The sequence below is a fragment of the Mustela lutreola genome, chromosome 8, assembly GCF_030435805.1.
Source record: "Mustela lutreola isolate mMusLut2 chromosome 8, mMusLut2.pri, whole genome shotgun sequence".
In the NCBI taxonomy this organism is placed as follows: domain Eukaryota; kingdom Metazoa; phylum Chordata; class Mammalia; order Carnivora; family Mustelidae; genus Mustela; species Mustela lutreola.
The window spans coordinates 83,777,093-83,799,450 of record NC_081297.1 but is presented as its reverse complement, the minus strand read 5'-3'; the positions used below and the strand labels follow the sequence as shown (position 1 = coordinate 83,799,450).

At 39.1% G+C, this 22,358-nt stretch overlaps 1 protein-coding gene across 11 annotated transcripts in view; it reads right to left on the bottom strand.

Annotated features, from left to right (window-relative positions):
* Positions 1 to 22,358, bottom strand: part of PPFIBP1 (PPFIA binding protein 1) — a 177,583-nt gene that overhangs the window by 28,059 nt on the left and 127,166 nt on the right. For 6 of the 11 annotated variants that reach the window (XM_059187571.1, XM_059187572.1, XM_059187573.1 and 3 more), the window contains 9 exons: positions 17,473 to 17,559; positions 16,416 to 16,529; positions 15,369 to 15,500; positions 10,477 to 10,569; positions 10,062 to 10,154; positions 8,593 to 8,707; positions 6,747 to 6,779; positions 5,340 to 5,401; positions 2,100 to 2,184 (listed from right to left, as the gene is read on the bottom strand). In XM_059187571.1, coding sequence (XP_059043554.1) covers positions 2,100 to 2,184; positions 5,340 to 5,401; positions 6,747 to 6,779; positions 8,593 to 8,707; positions 10,062 to 10,154; positions 10,477 to 10,569; positions 15,369 to 15,500; positions 16,416 to 16,529; positions 17,473 to 17,559 — 814 coding nt within the window. The remainder of the gene's footprint in view (positions 1 to 2,099; positions 2,185 to 5,339; positions 5,402 to 6,746; positions 6,780 to 8,592; positions 8,708 to 10,061; positions 10,155 to 10,476; positions 10,570 to 15,368; positions 15,501 to 16,415; positions 16,530 to 17,472; positions 17,560 to 22,358) is intronic. The other 5 variants (XM_059187570.1, XM_059187579.1, XM_059187569.1 and 2 more) reach the window with 3 other exon arrangements.

Here is a 22,358-nt window from a genome sequence, read left to right as displayed (position 1 = left end):
CTATAAAATCAAATACTGTTTTAAATGTTATGACTACAGGGGTGCCTGGGTGGCTCAGTGGGTTGAGCCTCTGCTTTCGGCTCAGGTCATGATCTCAGGGTCCTCTGCTCAGCAGGGAGCCTGCTTTCCCCTCTCTTTCAGCCTGCCTCTTTGCCTATTTGTGATCTTTCTCTTTGTCAAATAAATAAATAAAATCTTTAAAAAAAAATAAATGTTATGACTACGTAAAAATTAATCACTTGTTAATTTGCAATACTGTCTAAAAAGAGACACTCTCTTGAAGGCAGAGAAAATGCTGAGTGATGAGAATCGCTGTAAGAACACTGACAGAGGTTCATTTGCTTGCTCATTTGGGTATTTAAAATTTTAACATACACTAAGTCCTGTGGAAAATAAGATGAAGATCCATTTTTTTCCCCCTCTCAGAAATCCTCGTCTGAAGTAGGATTTTCTTTCTTTTTGAACTCATCGAAATTGAAATTCCAAAATCTGAGTATTTCACAAGTATCTCTGAAAAAATTTATTACTCATGTTTACTTTTAGAGCAAATAACCCCACCTTGCATTGCTAATGAATGAGAAAACTTCCAAAGTTCTTAACACTTTTGTTTTAAATGACCCCCAGAGATTTTCCACATTTGAGGATGGCCAACTGAACCATGCACCTATAAAATAATACCACATCAAAAGGCATAACTATGTTATTAAGTTTTTTTTTTTTTTTTAAAGATTTTATTTATTTATTTGTGAGAGAGAGAGAGTGAGAGCAAGCACAGGCAGACAGAGTGGAAGGCAGAGTCAGAGGGAGAAGCAGGTTCCCTGCGGAGCAAGGAGCCCGATATGGGACTCGATCCCAGGACGCTGGGATCATGACCTGAGCCGAAGGCAGCTGCTTAACCAACTGAGCCACCCAGGCGTCCCTGTTATTAAGTTTTTAATTCTAATTAACATACAGTGTAATACTAGTCTCAGGTATACAATATAGTAATTCAAAACTTCCCAGCATCACCCTGTGCTCATCCCAACAAGTGCACTCCTTAATCCCCATCAAAGCGTGACTATTTTTACTTAGATGTCTTATGGTTTTGGTTTTATTTTATGTTTTAACTTAACACATTCAATTTGAACACAACCCCCCTTAATCATTTCAGTGTGCCCTCACTAGGCTTCGCTACCTTGGTAAATGGAATCATCACCCCCCCACCCCGGTCGCTTTAGTCAAAAACATCAGTCTTTCTTGATTCTTTCCTCTTCTTCACTCTCATCTAATTCGTCACACCACTGTGTTAGTTCGAACACCAAAATGTGTTTCTAATCAGTACCATTATTAACATTCCATTTGGAATCCTGCAAGAGCCTCTTGACTGGCTTCTCTTCTTCTGATACTGCTCCCTCCTCCCAATATGGTCCATTTGTTACGAAAATGCCGCAGACTTGTAAAAACCCTTCAGTGGATCCCTCTGGGCTCACAGAGCTGAATGCCTCACATTGCCTGACCTGGCCAACGCTAACTTCTATCCGCTCGGCTCATCTCCTCTCATTCTCCCCCTGATCACTTCCTTCCAGTCAGTCACAACGGTCTTTTTACTTCTTAAATACACCGAGCCCATTTTCCCCATAGGCTCTTTTAATAAATGAATGAATGAATGAATAAAATTTACTTATTAATTTTTGAGAGAGAGAGAGAAAGCATAAGCAGGAGGGAAGGGTAGAGGGAGAAGCAGACTGTTTGCTGATCTGGGAGGCCAATGCAGGACTCGATCCCAGGACCCTGGGATCATGACCTGAGCTGAAGGCAGATGCTTAACCCACTGAGCCACCCAGATGCCCCTCCCCACAGGCTCTAGAACACACTGTTCTGTCTAGAATGCTATCTGATGAACTCCACACAGAGGTTCTCCTTGACCAACCAGTCCACAGTATTCTCTTTGGCCTACTCACCAAGAAAGTGTGTGATACTGTTTCCTAATGATATTGTTGAATAAATGAATAAACAAACTATTTTGGAATAATGGATATTCCAGGAAAATGAAAACAAATGTTAAAGTTCATAGCCACTTAAAATCAAGTAAAGTAGAAAAACCTATAGAGCTACAGTACCTTTTTTACCTTGGGTCAGTATCACTGTATCTTGCATCTTCTTGTACCTATTCAGGCACTGTCGAAGATCTTCTATTTTCCGATCCTATTAATAAAATAAATTGTCATCTTTAAACTATGACTTTAAACAGTAAAAGTAATTGCAACACAAAGAATAGGGAGACATGAATTATTTACATTATTCAAGGAATATTTCTAAACTTTAGTAAAACTGGTAATATCTACATTTTACCAGTTTTCCTACGTACATCAGAGATAGAGAAAAAGTACCTCTAAATTTAGAGATCCTATCCTTCAGCTGCCATCTTTAAAAACAAAAACAAAACAAGGTAATAAGATACAAAACAAAAACAAAAACAAAACAAGAAAAAAATCAACTTTAATTATTCTCCTCTCCAACTTATGGGCAGGTCTTGAAAGAAAGATCTACTACACCTGTTGTCTTTACCTGCTGTCATCAATCATAATCTGGCCTTTCTCTTCTCAAAACACTCAGCCAAAGTTGTACCAATTAGTCATCAGAGTCATCAGAGACTTCATATTTACTAAAAATAAGAGAACTTTTCATCCTTTTTCTAATTTGACCTCTGATACTTGACTGACCCCACTCTTTCCTCCTTTTTCCTTCACTTTTCTTTCCACTCTTTCTTTTCTTCTATTTTGATTTCTTAATTCCTTGACCAGAAGATATTCTACTTCCACTATCTACCCAGCCCAGTCTATAAAATGTTAGTGCTTTAAGATTTTGTCCTTTACCCCCACTCTGGTGGATCCTAAAAAAATGGGCTCCCTAGCTCTTCTCTCACTGGTTTTGGGCCTGGCCATGTGACTTGCTTTGGTCAAAGAGATATCAACAAATGTGGTTAGGGTTTGCCCTCTCTCTCTGCTCCAGGGAACCTTCACTATGTGAAGAAGCACAGGCTAGTCTAATGGAAGACGAGATATCATTTGGAAAAGAGACATCCCAGATGGGCCCAATCTACGCAAGGATGTTAATCACCAGACATGTGAGTCACACCAGCCTAGACCATCTAGCCCCATCCCACCCACCAGCTAACTGCAGAGATCAACAAAGCCAGCCCAGACCAGGAGAACCCCCTAATCAACCATCAGAAGTATGAGAAATAATAAATGTGATTTGTCATGGAGCAAAAGCTAATTTACATATCAACTATAGCTTAGTCTCCGAAAATCTATAATTCTGTATTTTTCCTAAAATGGACTGGGTTCATTCCTTACCCCATCTATAATTATACATTAACCCCCAAATTTAGACTCATTTTCCAACTTTCTATGAGAAATCTCCTTTTAAAAGTCCCATGAACACATCAAAGTGAATGTCTCTAAAATTAAGCTCATTATTTGCCCCTGGTACTTGAGCTTAGATTCCCTTAACTCTTTGAGGGCACTATCATTCACCTCATTACTCAAACTAGAAACTTGTTCTCAAATCCCCCCCAAAAAAATTACTTCAAAGACTTTTACTTACTCGAGACAAAAAGAGGGTGAGAGTGAGAGAAGCAGCAGCAGGAGGAAGGGGCAGAGGGAGAGGGAGAAGCAGGCTCCCACAGGGAACCTGATGTGGAGCTCAATCCCAGGACCCTGTGGTCGTTAACCTGACCGAAAGTAGGTGCTTAACCAACTGAGCCACCCAGGAGCCCTCAAATCCAAAATAAGGTTTTCAAAAACCCTGTCAACCTGTGTAAATGTCAGCTTCATATACCCCTCTACCTTATCTCATTCTGAACTTTCCCAACATGCACTAGGCTGTGCCAAGTCTGGGCTTTTGAGACATGTTTAGTTCATAGATACTCTCCTTAGCAGCTTTCGTTTTCCTGATAAACAACTCTTGCCTTTCCTCAGATTTTGCTCAAATGCAACCTCTTTGAAGCCTTCTGGAACTACTAAAAACTTATGTCAGCGTTGGTGCTCCTAAAGCAGTTTGAATGTCTAGTAAGCCCTCAGTCAACACTGGGAGATTTGTTTGTTATTGATGCTTTTTGAGAGAGAGAAATTAAGACTAAATGAATTTGTGATTACTTTTTTAAAAGTAAAAGCTATGGGGGCACCGAGGGGACTCAGTCAGTTATGCGTCTACCTTTGGCTCAGGTAGTGATCCCAGAGTCCTGGGATCAAGCCCCATATCAAGCTCCCTGTTCGCTGTTTTTCTCTCAAATAAATAAAATCTTAAAAAAAAAATAAATAAATAAAGTAAAAACTACATGGGCCCCTTGCTAATGACTTTCCTTTTTATTCCACAGTGGTAAAGACTAGCAAAAAGAAACCTAAATATAGGTGGGTGGAGAGGGCAATGAGTTTATTTCCTAATAAAGAGCAAATAAAGAGAATGAACGGCAAAAATATAGAGTAAAACAGAGAACACAAGAATTAGAGAAAGAAACAAGATGAGACAAAAAGATCAAGGCAAAGTTCTTTGGCAGCTGCTTGTTTTTTTACTTCCTTGAAATGACTCTTTTCTTGGGAAAATGCCTCCTCGTTGTATTCATTGAGTAACATGAGGTGTAAGAGTAGTTCTGATGATGCGAGCTGAACCCGACTGTTGCTGTCCGCTGGGTATATGGCTGATCAGGTAGGCCATGAAAAAACACCTTGCTTTAGAGGACACTGTTTCCCTGCTCTCATCAGAATGAAATCAGTGAAGCAACAGGAAAGAAGACTCTGGAGTCCCTGGCATTTGGCCAACAAAGCTAAAAGACAGCCTAGGGCCATATTTTATTTCATGGTACTGATGCCTCTGTTCTCGTATCTCACCTCTCAGGAGAACAGAGACAATCCCTCATGTGAAAGAATCCAGGAGTGTGAAGAAAATGATATGAAGAAAATTAACCTCATTGGGAAGCTAACAGTTGTCAGGGACCACCCCTTTCAGAGTTCATGCAAGCCCAGAAAGGATGCACTATGGACTGTATCCTTTCTCTCATTTCCCACCTGAATATAAAGAAATGATCTGAGGGCTTGAACATTTTTCCAGATTCACAGGGAGGTGGGAGAGGGAGATCTCAGTGGACCCAGTGCTGCCGGTCACCACTCTACCCACACAGTCACAATGACAACTGCCATCACCGAGAGCAGGCACATGAAGGTAGAAAGGCAGAACGGCTGTCCCTCAACATCAGTAGTGTGTAGGGTTCTTCCAACCTGGTATATCTCAAGAAAACCCATGGAATGATCAAAATGGTGGTACACTCCCACATAAATATTTTAATTTCATCTAGATACCTTTTCTTCATTTGCTGCCATCAAAGATTCCATAGCCTTTTTCATTTTTTGTACTTCAATATCTGAAAATATCACAAGAACACGTCAGAAGTCAGTTTTGTTAAGGTGTGTGACAATAACAAGGGGCTGACTCTTCAGACTGAAGTGTTTTAATGAAATATTTACCGTCCATATCCTCTTTTGGGGAAAATCTGAAAAATGAACACCTTCCATGTCGCCTGAATAGTTATCACTCCAGAAAGCAAACAATATGGGTCAGAGCTAACTACCCTCTCTCGAAGCAATAACAAAATCCTCACGAGAACACGGAAGGTGAAATTTCAGTGCTACAACCATGAAAACACAGCTTTTCAATTAAAAAAAAAAAAAAGAAACAAGAAACCTAGAAAGCAGTGGGCGAAAGCGATGGACGGTGTACACAATGACATAAGCAGAGGACAGGATACTCAGTTTTAACCAAGATGGAGGCATGAATGGCAAGAGCCTGATGGAATGTGGCATCTATAGCAGTCATGCTATGAAGTTGGTTGTAGGTTCCATACAGAAGGATAAGTACTTTGCTTCATCTATAAACATCATTTCTGACACTATTTTAAAAGGTAAATGTGATTTTCCTTAAAATTTGACAGTCAAATACAAAAGCACATTACTTTAATAATAAAAGAACCAATATTTTAAGATGAAATGTCAACCTAAAACGAAATCACAAATTTAAAAAATTCAAACAGAAAAAAAAATTGAGCTAAGGTTACCTGCTTCTGAGAAAAACAAACAAACAAACTACTACTTAAGGTAAGTTTTAAAATGCATCATTCATCACTGATACAACACTTTCAATATGAAGGTATATTCTGTAGAAATTGCCTTTTTTTTTTTTTTTTTGATGCCCAATTCTCTGGGTGTAAGAATTCAACATCTGGAGGAAAGAGTCTATTAATTAATGATTTATCTCGATGATGCATTAGATAATCTGGGTTCTGTTAATCAGCCTGGGTACAATCTCTTGTCTAACACCAACAGGGTATGTTTAGTTCCTAATGTAGATCTCAGGGAAGAAGTGGGCTACAAAACCTTGAAAAGTAATTTTCTCCTCTGATATTCTGTCTCCCGAACTATAAAAAAAATTCTTCCTCCCCTCTGTTACTCCGGGTGTTCTGCTATACCCTGTGGAGCAAAAGGGCTGAATCGGGGGGGGGGGAAAAATCAGCAAAATGACCTTTAACTCCTTGTTTTTACTGTTTGTTTATTTACCCTCTATTTTGTGCACTCTGAAGAAATGGAGAGCTTATCGATGAAGCAACTTCACATCTTTGGTGAGATAAATGTTTTTAAAACACATGCAAAGAACAGTCCCAGTAGTACTTTTGGTGAATTTAAAGGCTGATGGAAAGACACCAAAAACCTTACTTTTGTCTTTGAGCTTCTTTTTAAAATTTTCATCTGTGCAGGAAAACCCATCGAATTGGAAGTTAGTATATACATTACAACAATAAATATTTTAAAAGTACTATTATTTAGTCTTTTGCCTAAGATAAAGAAGCTAACCCTATAAAAACTGAATATTAAACACTATTTTGTGGCTTTAGGAATGGTACTGCAATGCATGATGCTCTGTGTAAGGTTAGAAAGAGAATATAATTCATCCAAAGACCTAGATTTGAGTTCCTACCTCTGTCACTTCTTCTCTGTGAACCCTGATTTCCTGGCATATTAAAGTTAGGTCTGTGGAATACAAGCAGTCCTTACACTCTACGGGGTGAAAACACCATTAGTGATGTTTGGTTGTAACATTTCCATTACGGGTCAGCACTTGGCTTAGGACACATGAACCTCACCACTCAAATTCAATGACTCTGACATGGTCTACCTCCCGTTCAATGAGATGAGTCCACTGATCACGCAGTGAGATCTTATGCCAACATCAGATTGCTATGAAGTTTCTAAACATTGCTCCCGACTCTTGTGTTTATCGGGCTGTGTGTTGGCGATAAGCAGTTCATAGACCAGTATCCGTCTTTGGGAACCACTACTCCAACACATCCTCTAGCCCACAACATGATTCCATTTTATTCTTAAAACCCTAAAGGCATGACCTATCTGTGAACATCCTTTAAAGACTACACAAATCTAGGGATGCCTGGCTGGTTCAGTCAGTAGATAGTATGTGATTTTTGATCTCGGGGAGGTGAGTTTCAACCCCATGTTGAGTGTAGAGCTTCCTACAAAAAAATACAACGCCAGAATTCTATTATATGCCAAAATACACAAGGGGGGAAAAATCCTTCAATGGTTGATGAGTTAGCTTTCTGATCCATAGGGAATTAAAACTACAGGGATATAAAGCCAGGGTATTCTAGAACCAAGAAAGACATTACAGGTAACCTAATTGAAGCCCTTCATTGTTCAGACAGTGAGGTTACCGATGCTCACATAAAAATGTACTAAAGCTACACTCAATGGAATTTTTAGTTTCAAGAGTCAGAAGTTGCTTTGTAGTTTGCATGCCACAGTGATTTATAATAGCAAAGAAAGGTTAAATCAAACCTAGTGTTGTCAGGTGTTCTGTGCATTTATATTTCCAAATATAACATAAAAAACACATTTCATTCAAGTTATTTTCTATCACATATAACGTGTATTAAAAATGACAGTCCATACAATATTCAAGACAAACTTCCTCAGTTATGAGAAAAATTTTTGATAAATTCACACACGTTTTCAAAAAAGAGGATTATTTTTGCTTTCTAGCAGGTTGAGGGCTCAGTCCACCATAAGAAATTTTCCTTGATCTTCCAAAGATGCAAAGTCCTTTCCTCTCTTCCCTCAAAAGTGTAGGAACGGTTTCTAAATCTCTTAGTTCATGCTGTTTCAAGTTCAGTTCAGAGGGAGATTAAACCTGGGACATGATAATGTTCCCTTTTAATGCTTTCTATCCCTTCCTTGTACTGCCATCAGAACAAGAACTGTCTCAACAGAATTCACAACTTAGTAATGCATAATAAACACCGCATGAAGTACAGAGTTGCTCTCCTCCAGCTGCTGAAGAGGAAGCTACTAGATCCCCAGGCACAGGGAAGAGTTTCGGAGGAGGCCCTGCTGTCCTGGCCTCAGCTGGTTTCCGCCACCCTTCTCCTTTCTCTGAAAGGACTCACCACTGACACGGGGTTCTTTTGCAGGTGTGGGGAGGAAGGGAGGGCTGCACAGGGAGGTTTCTAAGAAAGTAAGAGAACAAATGTCAAATGTATGTGCCCACCTCGATCGAGAATTTCCACTCCTTCCCCTTTCATCTTGCACACCAGTTTTTCCTGTAGCCTTTTTACTTCAGATTCCTTCTCTTCCAGCTGTTCTTTTAAAGATGCCAGTTCGTCCTACAAATGATAAGCTCGTTTTACAACAGGGAATTATGACTAAAGGAGAATATTCAGGGAGCATGTTAACTCTTAAGTCAATAATGAGTTTTTGGGAATGAAACAAAAAACGATAGGAATCTAGATGCAGACTTCAGAAACCAGACAGTGGCAAGAGGAAGCAGGAAGCAAGACAATTAATGAAGGTCGATGTCTAATAATTCTGGAATAAGTGTTTCAAGTTTCTGTGTGACCAAATTAAAACAAAATGCTTTAAAGTGTAATTAGGACCTGAGTAGCCCTAAGTTTTAAAGCTTATGTTATACAAACAAAAAAAAACCCTCCCCCAGTTAATCCAGGATGATAATCGAATTAGACCCCGAGTGTCATAAAAGCAAAATAAAATGCAAATTGGAAAATATATATCAAGACTTGACTGAGATTTATTTAGTATTTCAAGATGGCATTCATGTTCCCTGAGCATGAACAAGGCAGAGCTTAATTGATGGGTAAGGTAGCAAGTGATGAACAATGTTAGCCAAATCATGGGACTAACTAATTCATCTTCATCACCAAAATAGAAGGACAGAGTCTCCCACAACAATGGAAAAAAGATTTAACAGATTTTAAATCCCCCCCTTCTTGTCTACTATGTAGCTATTAAAGATTCCAAGTCCAATATTCTATTTACTAATGTTAAATTTTCAGTTTAATTTTGGTGAAGAATTAGCTTTAGCAAACTGAAATTTTGCTGGCTGTATTTTAGCACAGAAAATAAAGCTCTGCAGTGCTAATAAGTGTATTTTTATAACTGATAAACATTTTATTTTCAGTCTCTTAAGGTAGGTATTGTGTTTAGTACTATGAGAAGATCTCCAAAGAAGCAAGAAAGCTGGCCCTATACTTTTTACTTATGATAGGCATGGATCCCAAGTACAAGGAATTTTCAGTAGCACTGGCAAAAAGCTTCTTTACAGCAGTAATTTCAACTCACTGTCACGATACAGTTAACCTGTAAGAAAGTCCCAAAGGAAGAAGCAGTCTGATGCAAAGTGGATATTTTTTTCCAGGTTCATTTTTACAACTATTTTACCAAGCTTGGATCTCAGATACTCTAAGAGGATGAGATCAAATTTCTAAATGAATATTTTTATTTTGCCCATTTATTATTTTTCATTAATTATTTCATATGTTTCTGAAAACAACATCAGGGATCGCACTGGCCCTTCCATCAGCTTTTTTAAATGTATTTTTAAAAAAACAGAGGACACACACACGATGAATGCACATGCTACTAAAAAACACTATCACGGCAAAACAGCGCAAGCCAGAAAGCAAACAGGCCCAGGACCCCATTACCCAAAGTCTACTACACCTTCAGGGACTCCCATTTTTGTTCCATCCGCTGCTTTTCATACTGCATCTGACCCACCTTGATTTTCATGCTAGAAAGTTTGGCCATTAAAGACTGGTAGAGAGACAGAGGTGTGAAAGAAACCACAGATAGAAAAAGACAAGCCTAAATATCCAAGAAAATAGTATCGGTTTATAAAGGAGGTTAGGTTAACTAACAGAAATAACAGGTTATGTTTCACTAGATTAGTTAAAGCCCCAATTTTTAAAAATTCAGAATAGTGGTGTTCAAATTCAAGAAAGTCTCCAGCTTGGGGGGAAATTTCATTCACTTGTAAGATAACTTCTTTATCATCTATTGAGTTGAGAACTTGTATTATGGATCATAGGTAAGTGAGTCAGGCTGTTTACACATTTTTGCCATTGAGAAAGCTTACCTTGGTTGATTTCAGCTTTTTTTCATACTGAAGTCTTTCATTGTCCATTTCACTGACTCTTAACCTCAAATCATTGATCTCTTGCATTAGCCCCTGTCAAAGGAGGAACAATGAAACATATCAGGAAAGCAACAACACACCTATGTAGGCCAAAATAGCAGCTTGGAAACCTAGTCAACAAGCCCCTGGGTTTGGGTTGTATGAATTGGATCAGACAAATGGAAATAAATGTATCTCCCTGAGGCCCAAAGCATCTTTCTAGTTAAAACACTATTTTAAATTCTCCATGCATCTAGCCCACAATCATGAGATTATGGAAATCAAAGGTAATTCTTTAAAAATTAAATTCAAATAATTAACATATAATGTATCATTAGTTTCAGAGGTAGAGGTCAGTGATTCATTAGTCTTATATAACACCCAGTCTCTTCACATCACGTGCTCTCCTTAATGCCCATCCCCGTTACCCCATCCCCCCACCCCCACCCCTCCAGCAACCCCCTCAGTTTGTCTCCTATGCTTAAGAGTTAAAAGGTGACTTTCAATTTTGATTAACAAAGGTAGCCAATCGCATACATCAATCATCAGCTATTTCTGGACTAAAAATCACTATATAGATTCCAACTTTAAAAATTAACTAGAAAAATTTTCTTTAGTAAAGCCATTACTTTTAGGGCCTTTTCAGTGATCTGTGGATTATTTGTAAAAATATTTTTACAATTTCTTCCTTTGTCTAACAAAACTATAGATTGTTCATCAACCCAGTCTGGGAGAATGGAATGGAATTTAAATCCTTTTATTGTTTTTTTTTGAAATGTAAACCTTTTAAACCAAGGATTCTCAGCTTGAGGGTGGATGAGGGCCCTGTAATTTACAAATACATTGTCATAACATGAATTTTACATTTGGAACAGAAAAAAGAAAATAATCCTAAGGTTTTCATAATACAAATACAGCCAGAAGCTTTTCTCTTTCACATTAGAAAAACAAAACAAAACAAAAACTAATTTGCTTGTAAAACTTGTCTAAGTGTTCTAAGAAACAGTAACATATTTTTGTCTAGAGCCCAGACAGTAGGAAAAGGGAATCAGAATGCCATACAATACCAACTTCAAATACTGTGGAAAGGATTTCTTTTTTTATTACAAACCATCAAGACTCCACCAATGCTTAACATGTTTTTATTCCTCATTTTACAAGTCCTCTACTCCTGAGCCACAAATAAACAGATGACAGAACTATACAAAAATGCCATAAAAAAGAAGCAATACCATAAGAAACAAAACTTTCTTACTAAACTTCTATGAGTAATGATTCACACATGGGGAGAGGGATGCCTTTCCTAAATTACTTAACAGTACTATATAATAATTACTCATTAGTTATTATTTTTTTTTTTTTTTTTTTTTTTTTTTTTTAAGATTTTATTTATTTATTTGACAGAGAGAAATCACAAGTAGATGGAGAGGCAGGCAGAGAGAGAGAGAGGAGGAAGCAGGCTCCCTGCCGAGCAGAGAGCCCGATGCGGGACTCGATCCCAGGATCCTGAGATCATGACCTGAGCCGAAGGCAGCGGCTTAACCCACTGAGCCACCCAGGCGCCCCTCATTAGTTATTATTATAATTATTTTTTCTTATTTTTTTTTCCTAAAGAGGGGGGAAGAAGGAGAGACGTTTCAAGCAGACTCCCGCTAAGCATGGAGTCCTAGGCAAGGCTCAATGAGATTCTGACCTGAGCCAAAATTCAAGTCAGAGGTTTAACTGACAGGGCCACCTAGGTGCCCCTAGTACAGTTGTTATTAGTACAGTACCTCAGTAAGGGAACAGCTGTTTCCTCCTTTCACGAATGAGGTCAGGAACTGTTTGACATCATTTAATAACATTTTAGCTGTGATTCCTTATCTACAGGTTCGGAATTCAAGTCTAAGGAAAAAGTCAGTTTCTCCCATTTATGTATCCCCCATTTATTAATCATTCTTGCATACTAGAATTCTTAGTGACCTTCCTTCATCTCCTGGTCTTTTTAATATATATCTTGCCACTTTTTCATGGCTAGCAGCTTTGAATTCCTATTTGGTATTGTCTTATTTTAACTCTTCTTTTAGAAACAGTGACAACTTGCAAAAAGAAGTAACTAAAAAACCCACAATTATAAATTGAGATAATTTTTCTGTTAAAAAACAAACAAACAAACCCTACCCAAATTTCCCTTCTGGCAACACTAAGTATGAATGTAAATCTCCAACCTGAAAGAAGTCCTGTTTATCCACAGTCACTCAAGCTGGAAAATCTGGAAATAGCTCAATATAAGACTTTAAAATAATGGAATTCAAATTATTTCCAATTCAGTTCTTTATAAAAAGAAAACCCCTGTTACTAGTCTCTTTTCCCTCTCCAAGAAACTTCAGGCTGCGCAGAAACGTAATTTCTGGCATCTGTACTCTTACCAGAAGGGGGCACTGTTGAATAGTGTTAAGCATCTCCTATCAGCCATTCCAGGCAAGTCTTCAAAATTCCAGGATTTCAAGACTTTTACCCTTAATCTTTCAGAAGTGCCTGTATTTCTTCCCCACTCCAATATTTTCTTAGAAATTAATCTCCAAATAATCTAAAATTCTAAGACAAAGTTAAGGAATTTTGGATTCATGAAACAGCCAGGGAAACTTTTGTTTGTTTTTAAAGGAGGCTCCAGACCCAATATGGGGCTTGAACTCATGACCCTGAAATCAAAAGAGTTGCACACTCTACTGACTGAGCCAGCCAGGCGCCCCCACCAAACATTTTATTAAGGGAACAAAAATAGGAAAGAGCATATTCAATTCGGTTTTAATTTTGAGGACTATTTTATTTGTTGTTATATGTAATGAGGTTGATCAGATTATAGTTTATAATCTCTAGATATGCATGTGGTATTTTACCAATAGTGTTAAATATCTTAGAAAAAAATCAAGGATTGAGTTTACTGAAAGTCTGATGACAGGATCACTTTGTTTATGATTGAAAATGCATGAGTAAAGGAAGGAAGCACCAGGAAAAAAAAAAAAAGTTTTATTAAAAAATAAAAAAATGCAGACACGGCACCTGGGTGGCTCAATCGCTTACATCTCTGACTTGATCTTCGGCTCAGGGTTATGGGATCGAGCCCCACGACAGGCTCCTCACTCAGCACAAAGTCTCTTGAGATTCTCCCTCACCTTCTCCCCCTGCCCCTCCCCCCGCTCACACGCTCTTTTTCTCTCAACTAAATAAAATCTTTTTTAAAAAAACGCAAACTCAAAGAGATGTGACTACTGCTCTGGAGTCTTACCAAAAAATCCTAACACATCCACTTCTATTTAGTCCCAATGCTTGGTTAACATCCCCGATCCAAATTAACCAGTCATGCAGGATGACTCCCCCTCAGCTTTATGGACACAAGGGAAAGGGCCAACTCTTGACCAGAACACTGCGACGTCTTTCCCTGCACCAGAGTAACCTCCATGGCACGCAGTCCATCTGTTGACTGAACTCTGTCATGTTATGCAGCAAGTGTGGAGTCAGGGAATGACAGAGAGGAAATAGAGGAAAATATCCAAATGGATTTTTTCAAGAAAGCACAAAAGGGACAATTTTAGAGAAACTGGATGACTTTCTCAGCTCTGTTCTAAGAGCCCCAGCCTCAATCAAGTGAGGAACATGCTCATATAGGTGACTGACAAAGAACTTTTGAAGATTGAACGTGAACTAAATTGGGGATTTCCTTTTGCTGTTGAGGAAGTAACACATACGCCAAGACCTTCCATTACAGTTCCATTTTGGCAGAAAATTGAATTTGGAAAATAGCAATGGAGTAAATCTCACTAAAGCCAGTCTATGCGGGACTTGCCCACAGCTAGTAACATACCTAAGGGACCCCGTTATCATGATGGTACAGAGTTGGCTTCAAAGAAACGTGTGCAAAGAAAACAGAGGGGGAAGAATACTTAAATGAGTTCTCCTCTCCGCTTCTTGGGACACAGTTTCTAATGCAGTATGACAACTTTCCATACTCCAACCGAGGAAACAAAAGAGAGAGAAAGGAAGAGATTCTCTGGGAGATAAGGGAGTCCTGCAGATCTTCAAATTTTTTCCAAATAAACAGATTTCAAACGGATATGCTCTCTTTTCCCAACAACAAATAATAAGCAAATAAAAGACCCAGATTAACAATAAAACAGTCCAAAGAACAAAACATGTTTAGCCACAAAAATGGGTACTTCAAGTTGTAGAATCTATCCCAAATTTCACAAAAGTATAGTGAGCTTTATTTAATTGGTATGATTTATGTGTGGACAAGACCAAAAGTAGAAGGCCAAACTAAATAAACTCTAAAAATCTGATTTTTATGATTATATAATAAAAGCATGTTCTCTGTACATATTTTCAAACCTACTTATTATATAGAAAATAATCAGTAAAATTTAAAAATGGCTATTAGTAAAGTGATACACTTAAACCCATTATTTCCATAATGAAGAAAACCACTACAGATGGACAGGAGGACGGACAGGAGGACATACAGGCAGACGAACAGAGAGAAGCTCCAAATGTCACAAAGTGAAAAGTTCTTTCTAAAGACTAATGAAAGCATTAAACTTTCATATCAAAAGTCTCACAATTTAAAAAAAGGTATGAACAACAAAAAGTCTCACAATAAATATTGCCATGAGCATTTAGTGATTAAAAAGTCAATGTAAAAAAAGCCAATGTAATTAAAGATTATTCCTAAAAAGGAGCACGGATGAACGAGAGCACGTAGCAATTAACTACCTCCCCCTCACGCCTACGAGGAATTTCAACTTGCTCTGGAAATATGTGTATGACATATACAGACGCACACGCATATGTATGTTAAGGGGGAGGGTATCACTTACCTCCGTGTCTCTGAACCTGTCTTCATAATCCAATCTATCCTTCTCCACAGCGGTCAGTTTAAGCTTCAAGTTAGATATTTCAGCCATCAGATCCAACTTCTGAGTTTCTAGGGATGTCCTACTCAGAAGCTCCTATTGGAATTTAAGAGATACACTCAAAACTTGTTTTATTACAAATCACCACATATGATTGTGTCTTACCCTGCAAAGCAGTACCTATCAAGTCGGGAATGTGGTAAAGATTAATCACTAAACAGATAAAATTTGAAAATATTATCTGCTTCTGTGAACCTTCATGGAGCAGAACTAAGTGTGCGCTTACTTCCTGGGGAGACGTACATGCTCTAGATATGCAGAAATCTTAACGGCTTCAAAGCCTGATGAGAACACTGATGCTGACAGGGTCGCTCTGCGTTAGGCACTGTTCTGATGTGGTTCGATCCTCAAAACAACTTTCTAAAGCAGAAACTCCTACTAAAGATAACTCAGGAATTATCTTTGTTCAACAAATGAGGAAGGTGAGGAACAGAGAGGCTGAAAACCTGCCAAAGGTCATACAGCAAGGATGTGGCAGAGCAAGGACTCAAACTGAAACAGTCTCCCTCCAGTACGTACCCTACCCGCTATATTATAGGTCCTCTCGTCTACGAGCACTGTGTGTGTGTGTGTGTGTGTGTGTGTGGTGTATTACAAGTTTGGGTTTGTTTTCTTTTCCCCATAAAAGTCACATATGGTACGTATCTTTTTTCTTAATCATAAAATATATGCTCATATCTGGGGGTTAGGAAACCATATGCAAATTTAAAGAAGAACATTAAAACTACCTATAATCCTATCAGTATTTTATTCCAGATTCTAATTACATGAACGCTTTCTATGTTATGCATGTGTTTTGAGACCCTGTTACCCTCGGTTTTTGCTTAAAATATGCCAGTCTCGGTGAATCATGAACTTCAATGCTGCGTCCGAGGGGACACAACAAACAAGTGCAGAACTTCAAACAGGCGAGCAAGAAAACCCCACCTCAGTGACGGCTTCTGATCATACCTGCTGCAGCATTTCCTCTGTGGCATTCAGCTTCTCCCGGTGCTCTTCAAGACAAAATTCCAAATCTCGAATCTTCTCCCCCTGAGCATCCACCTGGTCTGTTAACACACTTACCTGTATATAGAGCAAAATACTGCAATAGATTAGGAAGGATTTGGGTCCCGCTACAAACTTTATTTCTCTAAATAGAACAAAAACTGGAATGATGTCACTACCCATTTGTTGTAAGGGGAAAAAAAAATGTCAATAAGACAGCAGTCCTTTACAATCCTATCTAAGTGATGCTTCTTGACCTGCAGACTCCCAATTTTTAAGGAGGTTAGGGCTGATTGGGGATATGCAAGACCTTGTAGTTATAGGTTAACTTCATTTCAACCATTTTATGCGAGAGGGTATGTGCATAGATCATCATTTTGGGGAGGTTGGAATGGGAGTGGGAGGTAGTATTAGAGATTAAGAGAGGAAATGGAGTTATGTTTGAAAGAGAAGCTGTCAAGGACTACACGCGAGTCTTTCCCCACGATCACCAATCCCATAAATACACTGCAATTTACTTAACTCAAAATACCAAAATAAAAATGTTTGTCGTGCATTTAAAACATTAAGAAGAAGAAAACTCAAATTTAGCCACTAAACCAGAGTCCACTACTCACTTCTGTTCTGTTCAGCTCACAGGATCATTTTTAAAATTGAAAATTAAATAAATTCAGATTCAAAAACATTCAGGTTTATGAAAATCTGTGGTATAAAATTGCAATTTATGCTGTAAATTAAAAACACTAGATCAACTAAGATGACAGATCAGATCAGAAAGTCAGCTTAGATGACACTGTGGCTGTCATCAGAGGAGCCGAGGCTGCTCACTCTAGACCGGGGAGGCACACTTTGGTGCTACCACAGTCCTCACCACTCCCTATTGTGTGTACGTACTTATTTCTATCAGCACTTATTTCTATCAGCAATCTGGCTCCCAAGCATCTGAATATGCCATCCCAATTTAAAATGGTCTTTGTAAATATGTTGTGGAGGAAGAATAGCATTGTTAAAAATCACTTGCCTGAAGAACGAGAGATTCTTTATCATTCTCTAAATGTGCTAGCCTTTCTTGATACACCTCTCCATTTCCGGGCAGGTGTCCATTTGTCTGAAAAGATGAAGGAGTATGTGTAAGGCTTGACTCTCTTTAAAACTGAAACGACTGTGAGCAAATAAAATGGCATACATTCTTAATCCAAGGAACCTGAATAGAATTCAGCCAGCTGCTGCCACCACTGCTAGAAAACACGAGTCTAAAACTTGGTCCATTTGCCTCAAAATAGGTAAAATGGGCATGGTAGGCATGTTATCACCAAACCAGACAAGTTCCCATCAAGCAGAAAAATCATGACCTAAAAGGAACAGTGGTTACTAACATGCTCGCAGGGACGCATAGCTGGGTCATACGAAGTTTCGCGAGTGTGTGGTCAGGCAGAAATTACTTATGCCGCCTGAATGATCTGTGCTATTTCTGGGTGGGGGCACTGGGAATGTCCTGGGCTGCCCTTATGTGCCTCCCCTCTCCTCCCAAGTTGCAAACCCAGAACTGCAAATGCCTGTCTTTACAGAGGAGGCCTTGGGGGCAGCTCATATCAGCTTCCTCCCTGTTACTCAGGACCAAATCTCAGGGCAAGCCTTCCCTTTGTCTTTGAAGCCTTTCTTCCTTCCCCTGAAAGCTTAGGAAGCAGTCCACAACTACTTCCCCCAACCGTCCCCATCCACACCTTACCAGGAACTTTATTAGCTCCCATTCTGACTTCACTCTTTGTGACTTTGCTCAACTCTATTAGGTTACGCCAAGCTCCTGCAGAGCCTGGAAACAGGTATCATCCTGCAACCACAGCACTGGCCTGGGGCTCTGCTTAGATTCGTGCTCACTTTCTTCACCTCCCTCCAGCCCCGCACGTTTTTATCAGATTCGGACATGTCTGTGCATGGTGTAAATGCTGAAGGAAACACCGATTGGGAAAGCGAGTCACATTTTTCTTTTTCTCAGCTGTCTCATATATAAAAGCCATTAAGGAGATACACAAAAAGACTCACGGAGAGCACACAATATAAAAACATCATTTTGAAATACAGCAATATATCTGATATGTCCCTTGTTATCTCCTGTAAGTAGCTCATAATCATATGACGGGTAATCCCAATAGAATTTCCTGATTCCTCATTCAACTACAACAGAAATAAAAGCCACTGGAGCTCAAATTAGTTAGATAGGGCCATCCAGAGGTCAATGAAGAAAGCAAATAACTTCAGGGGCGCCTGGCAGGCTCAGTTGGTTAAGCATCTGCCTTCAGCTCAGGTCATGATCCCAGGGTCCTGGGATGGAGTCCTACATCAGGCTCCCTGCTCAGCAGGGAGTCCGCTTCTGCCTCTCCTCCCTGTGCATGCTCTCTCATTTTTTCTCTCTCTGAAATAAATAAAATCTTAAAAACAAAAAAAGAGCAAATAACTTCAGGTTTAAACCAGAGAAACACAAACTCACCCTTATCGTCCAAGAACACAGCAGATGTGACATCTATTATTTTCCAGAATTAACTGGTATTCTTATACTACCTTTCCAAATAATGCAGTTTCCCATATAAATTCTGGAAGTAATAAAAGGCATGTGTTGAGCGCACGCACACACACACGTACATGCACATGCTAACAAAAAAGGAAATTGCAGGATGTTGCTTCTAAAAACTTAGATGCACTGGATACATTGCCCATGAGGCCACAAAAGAATCAGAAGCTAATTGAGGAAGGCTGCAACATGTATTTAGAGTGGATAAAGTTTTTTAACATCAGCTTGACCACATACCTGCCCTATAACCATTGCATAATTCTGGTCATATTGTAAACCGAAGTATCCAAATACATTACAAGTTGTGGCCTGAAAGACTTCCAACCCCAGGGACTGCCATGAAAATGAAATTTACATAATTTCTTAAGGACAGTTTTTTGGAACAGAGCCAGGATGTATGATACACGTTCTCAATCTGAAGCAGTACTCAGACTGGCCTTCTACAGCTTTGAATTCCTCATTCTGATGATGAATGTTAGCAGGCATCTGCTTTTAAAACCCCACGTGCTTTTATAAACAGATACATTTCATGAGGTAGAAAAAAAAAAAAGGTTTCTGTTCACTGAGGATAAAAAGTAAAAGTTGTTATTTCTTCCGATGGAAAGATTAGAAATGCTGCTATAGCAAGTTCTAGAAGGGTTTCACGAAGCTACTGCATTTGAAATGGAAATCAGATGTTCCAAAATCAGTATCACAAAACAATCTTAGAATCAAAATATTAAAAACTGACTCACTATGAGCATACATACTCACACTTCTCGAGACTAGTGATATTTACAAGAGTTCATAATGCTCAAGGAGTTCTTTTTTTAAAGGACCACAGGTCACCACAGCAAAACAAAGCCAAAGTTAAGAATCACCAATGGAGTAGTTAAATACTTTTAAAGGAGTGCACTGACCTAGTCAAGCAGGTGAAAGTCTAGTCTCTTCACACATTTATTTCTATTTCTGCCAATTCTGTTACCTTTGACTTAAGAATCCTTGCAGGAGGTAAATTCCATTAGGCAAATACCTTACCACCTCTGTTTTTCCTCCAACTCCCAAGCTTTACCAACCTGACCACTCAAAACCTCCCCACGTGGCATGCACTCTCGAATTCTATTCCTTTGGCGCGGGCCGTATTTCCCACCCTTTCCTCATCTTTCCTCGCTCTGTAAAGTCCAGCTCAACCTGGGCTTGGCCTGTGAAGTGTTCCTTGAGTTACCTGTTCACTCATAGGCCAGTTAGAGATTCCAGATCGTGGAATCCTCATCGTGGCAGGCAACACACTGAACAGATGAGGTTAGACGTGGCTACATATATGTTCCCCTCTTCCAACAAACTGCCTTCTTTGTGAGTAGGTTTGCCTTTGCACCTGGCACACAGTGAGTTCAAACCAAATGACTATGGAATGAATAACGAATGATAGGTGTTCAATAACCATCAGATGAATACAGGATGAATGAACACTTGGTTGCAAGTTGGCCCTCTCACTTCTCACTCCGTGGTTGACCTGAAGCCTGTACTCCCTCTTGCTACCATGTTTAGGAGGTGTTTTCAGAGCCTTTTTAATGGACTATACTTGAGACTATCTTGCATGAACTCCCTTACATACTATCTTCTCCAAAGCAGAGTATATATGGCCTCCGACATCTTCCCTTTCTTCCGCCATCTTGGGGGAATTGAGTCTTACTTCCTGCTCAAAGCTCATTATTCCACATAACCTTTGGATCCTTAATTTCCTGCTTCCCTGAGACTTACAATTACCACCTCTACCCATACTATTCTCAGTTTCTTCCTCCTAGTGAACTTTCTTCCACTGGCCATTCCAACATCTACTCCAAGGCTGTGTGTCCACCACTATACTCACTCATCATTCCTCTCGGCCTCTACAAATCCATTTTTCTTAGCCAGTTCTCACCTCCTCCTTCTTACCTTATGCCATACTCTCTTCTGCCCCTACACTGGTTTCCCTTCTCTGTCTTGTCTTGTCCTTCACCACTTAGCTTTTCACCATATTCTGCCATGGATGGCTTCCTCATGACCTTACAAGAGTTGGTCACTTATTCTCCTTAATGGTCCCTCAAGGCAAAACTACCTTACATTTCTTTTGATTCTCCCAAGATTCTTATAAAATCATGGGCAGAGAATTAAAAATACATTGAGTATCAACTCTTGTTGAGTCTATTTGACATCCAAAGCACTGAACACCAGCTCAAATTACTTTACTCAAAATCCCAGAGATGCCTTCAAAATAACTCTTCCTACTCCATCCTGACCACATTCGATACAACTGAAAGTTTAAGTCAAAATCAGCATCAGCTTGGGGATTTCAATAGTATTGTAGCCAACTAACAGTGCATGTGGAGGAGGGTATGGGACACTTGGGAGGGAAAAGCAAGGCAAGGGATCCAGCTCGAATGCAACAGTGATACTTTAATTAAGGAACTTGAGGTGTTTGCCGGATATTCCTGGCACGACGGGTAAAATGTCTAAATGGCTCTATTCCTTACAGAATTATAGAATCCAAAAGTTAGCCAGCAACCACCCCTGGGAATATGAGTTGTCTGAATTCATGGAGCAGATGCTCCATATAATGCTAAAGGCACAATATACCTTACCCACAGTCATCTAGATAGAAGCTCTTCTATTTATATTATTTTCCTTTTAATGGTCAAGTAGACCCACGATCAAGTATAAAGATGTAATAAATGTTAGCATCTTGCTTCCCATGCCCCCCTTTCAAAAACTGTTTTATTATACAAAATTTCATTTGTATCTGAAAGTAGAGACCTTAAGTACCCATCACACAACAATATCAACGGTTACTACTTCAAGGTAGGCAGGAATGTTTTGCCTGCTATGTTCACTTAAAGTATCGTGCTATATTTTCCTTTAATTTTCTTAGTTCTGTTGGTTTGCACTGGTCTCCAGTTGACTACCCTCTCTCCCCAGCTTCGTTTTGCTTTGTTCTTTCCAGAGCTCTGCTGTCCTGTCTAAATCCCAAACCAACAAGCAAGCAGTGATTTGCCACAATTACACTTAACTTCTGTTCTAACACAGAACTCAGTTTGAATAGAACATTCCCAAATCAGAGTGCTGAGTAGCTAAATGACAATATGGAAAAGAAAATCAGTGCCATTTTATAAGGACAACAAATGTTAAGAAACAGTTGGACTGCTGCTATAACACAGACACACACACACACACACACACACACACACACACACACAGATACACAGTCTCCACCAAAGTCAATACACTTATTTTTTTTTTAAGATTTTATTTATTTATTTGACACAGAGAGAGAGATCACAAGTAGGCAGAGAGGCAGGCAGAGAGAGAGGAAGAAGCAGTCT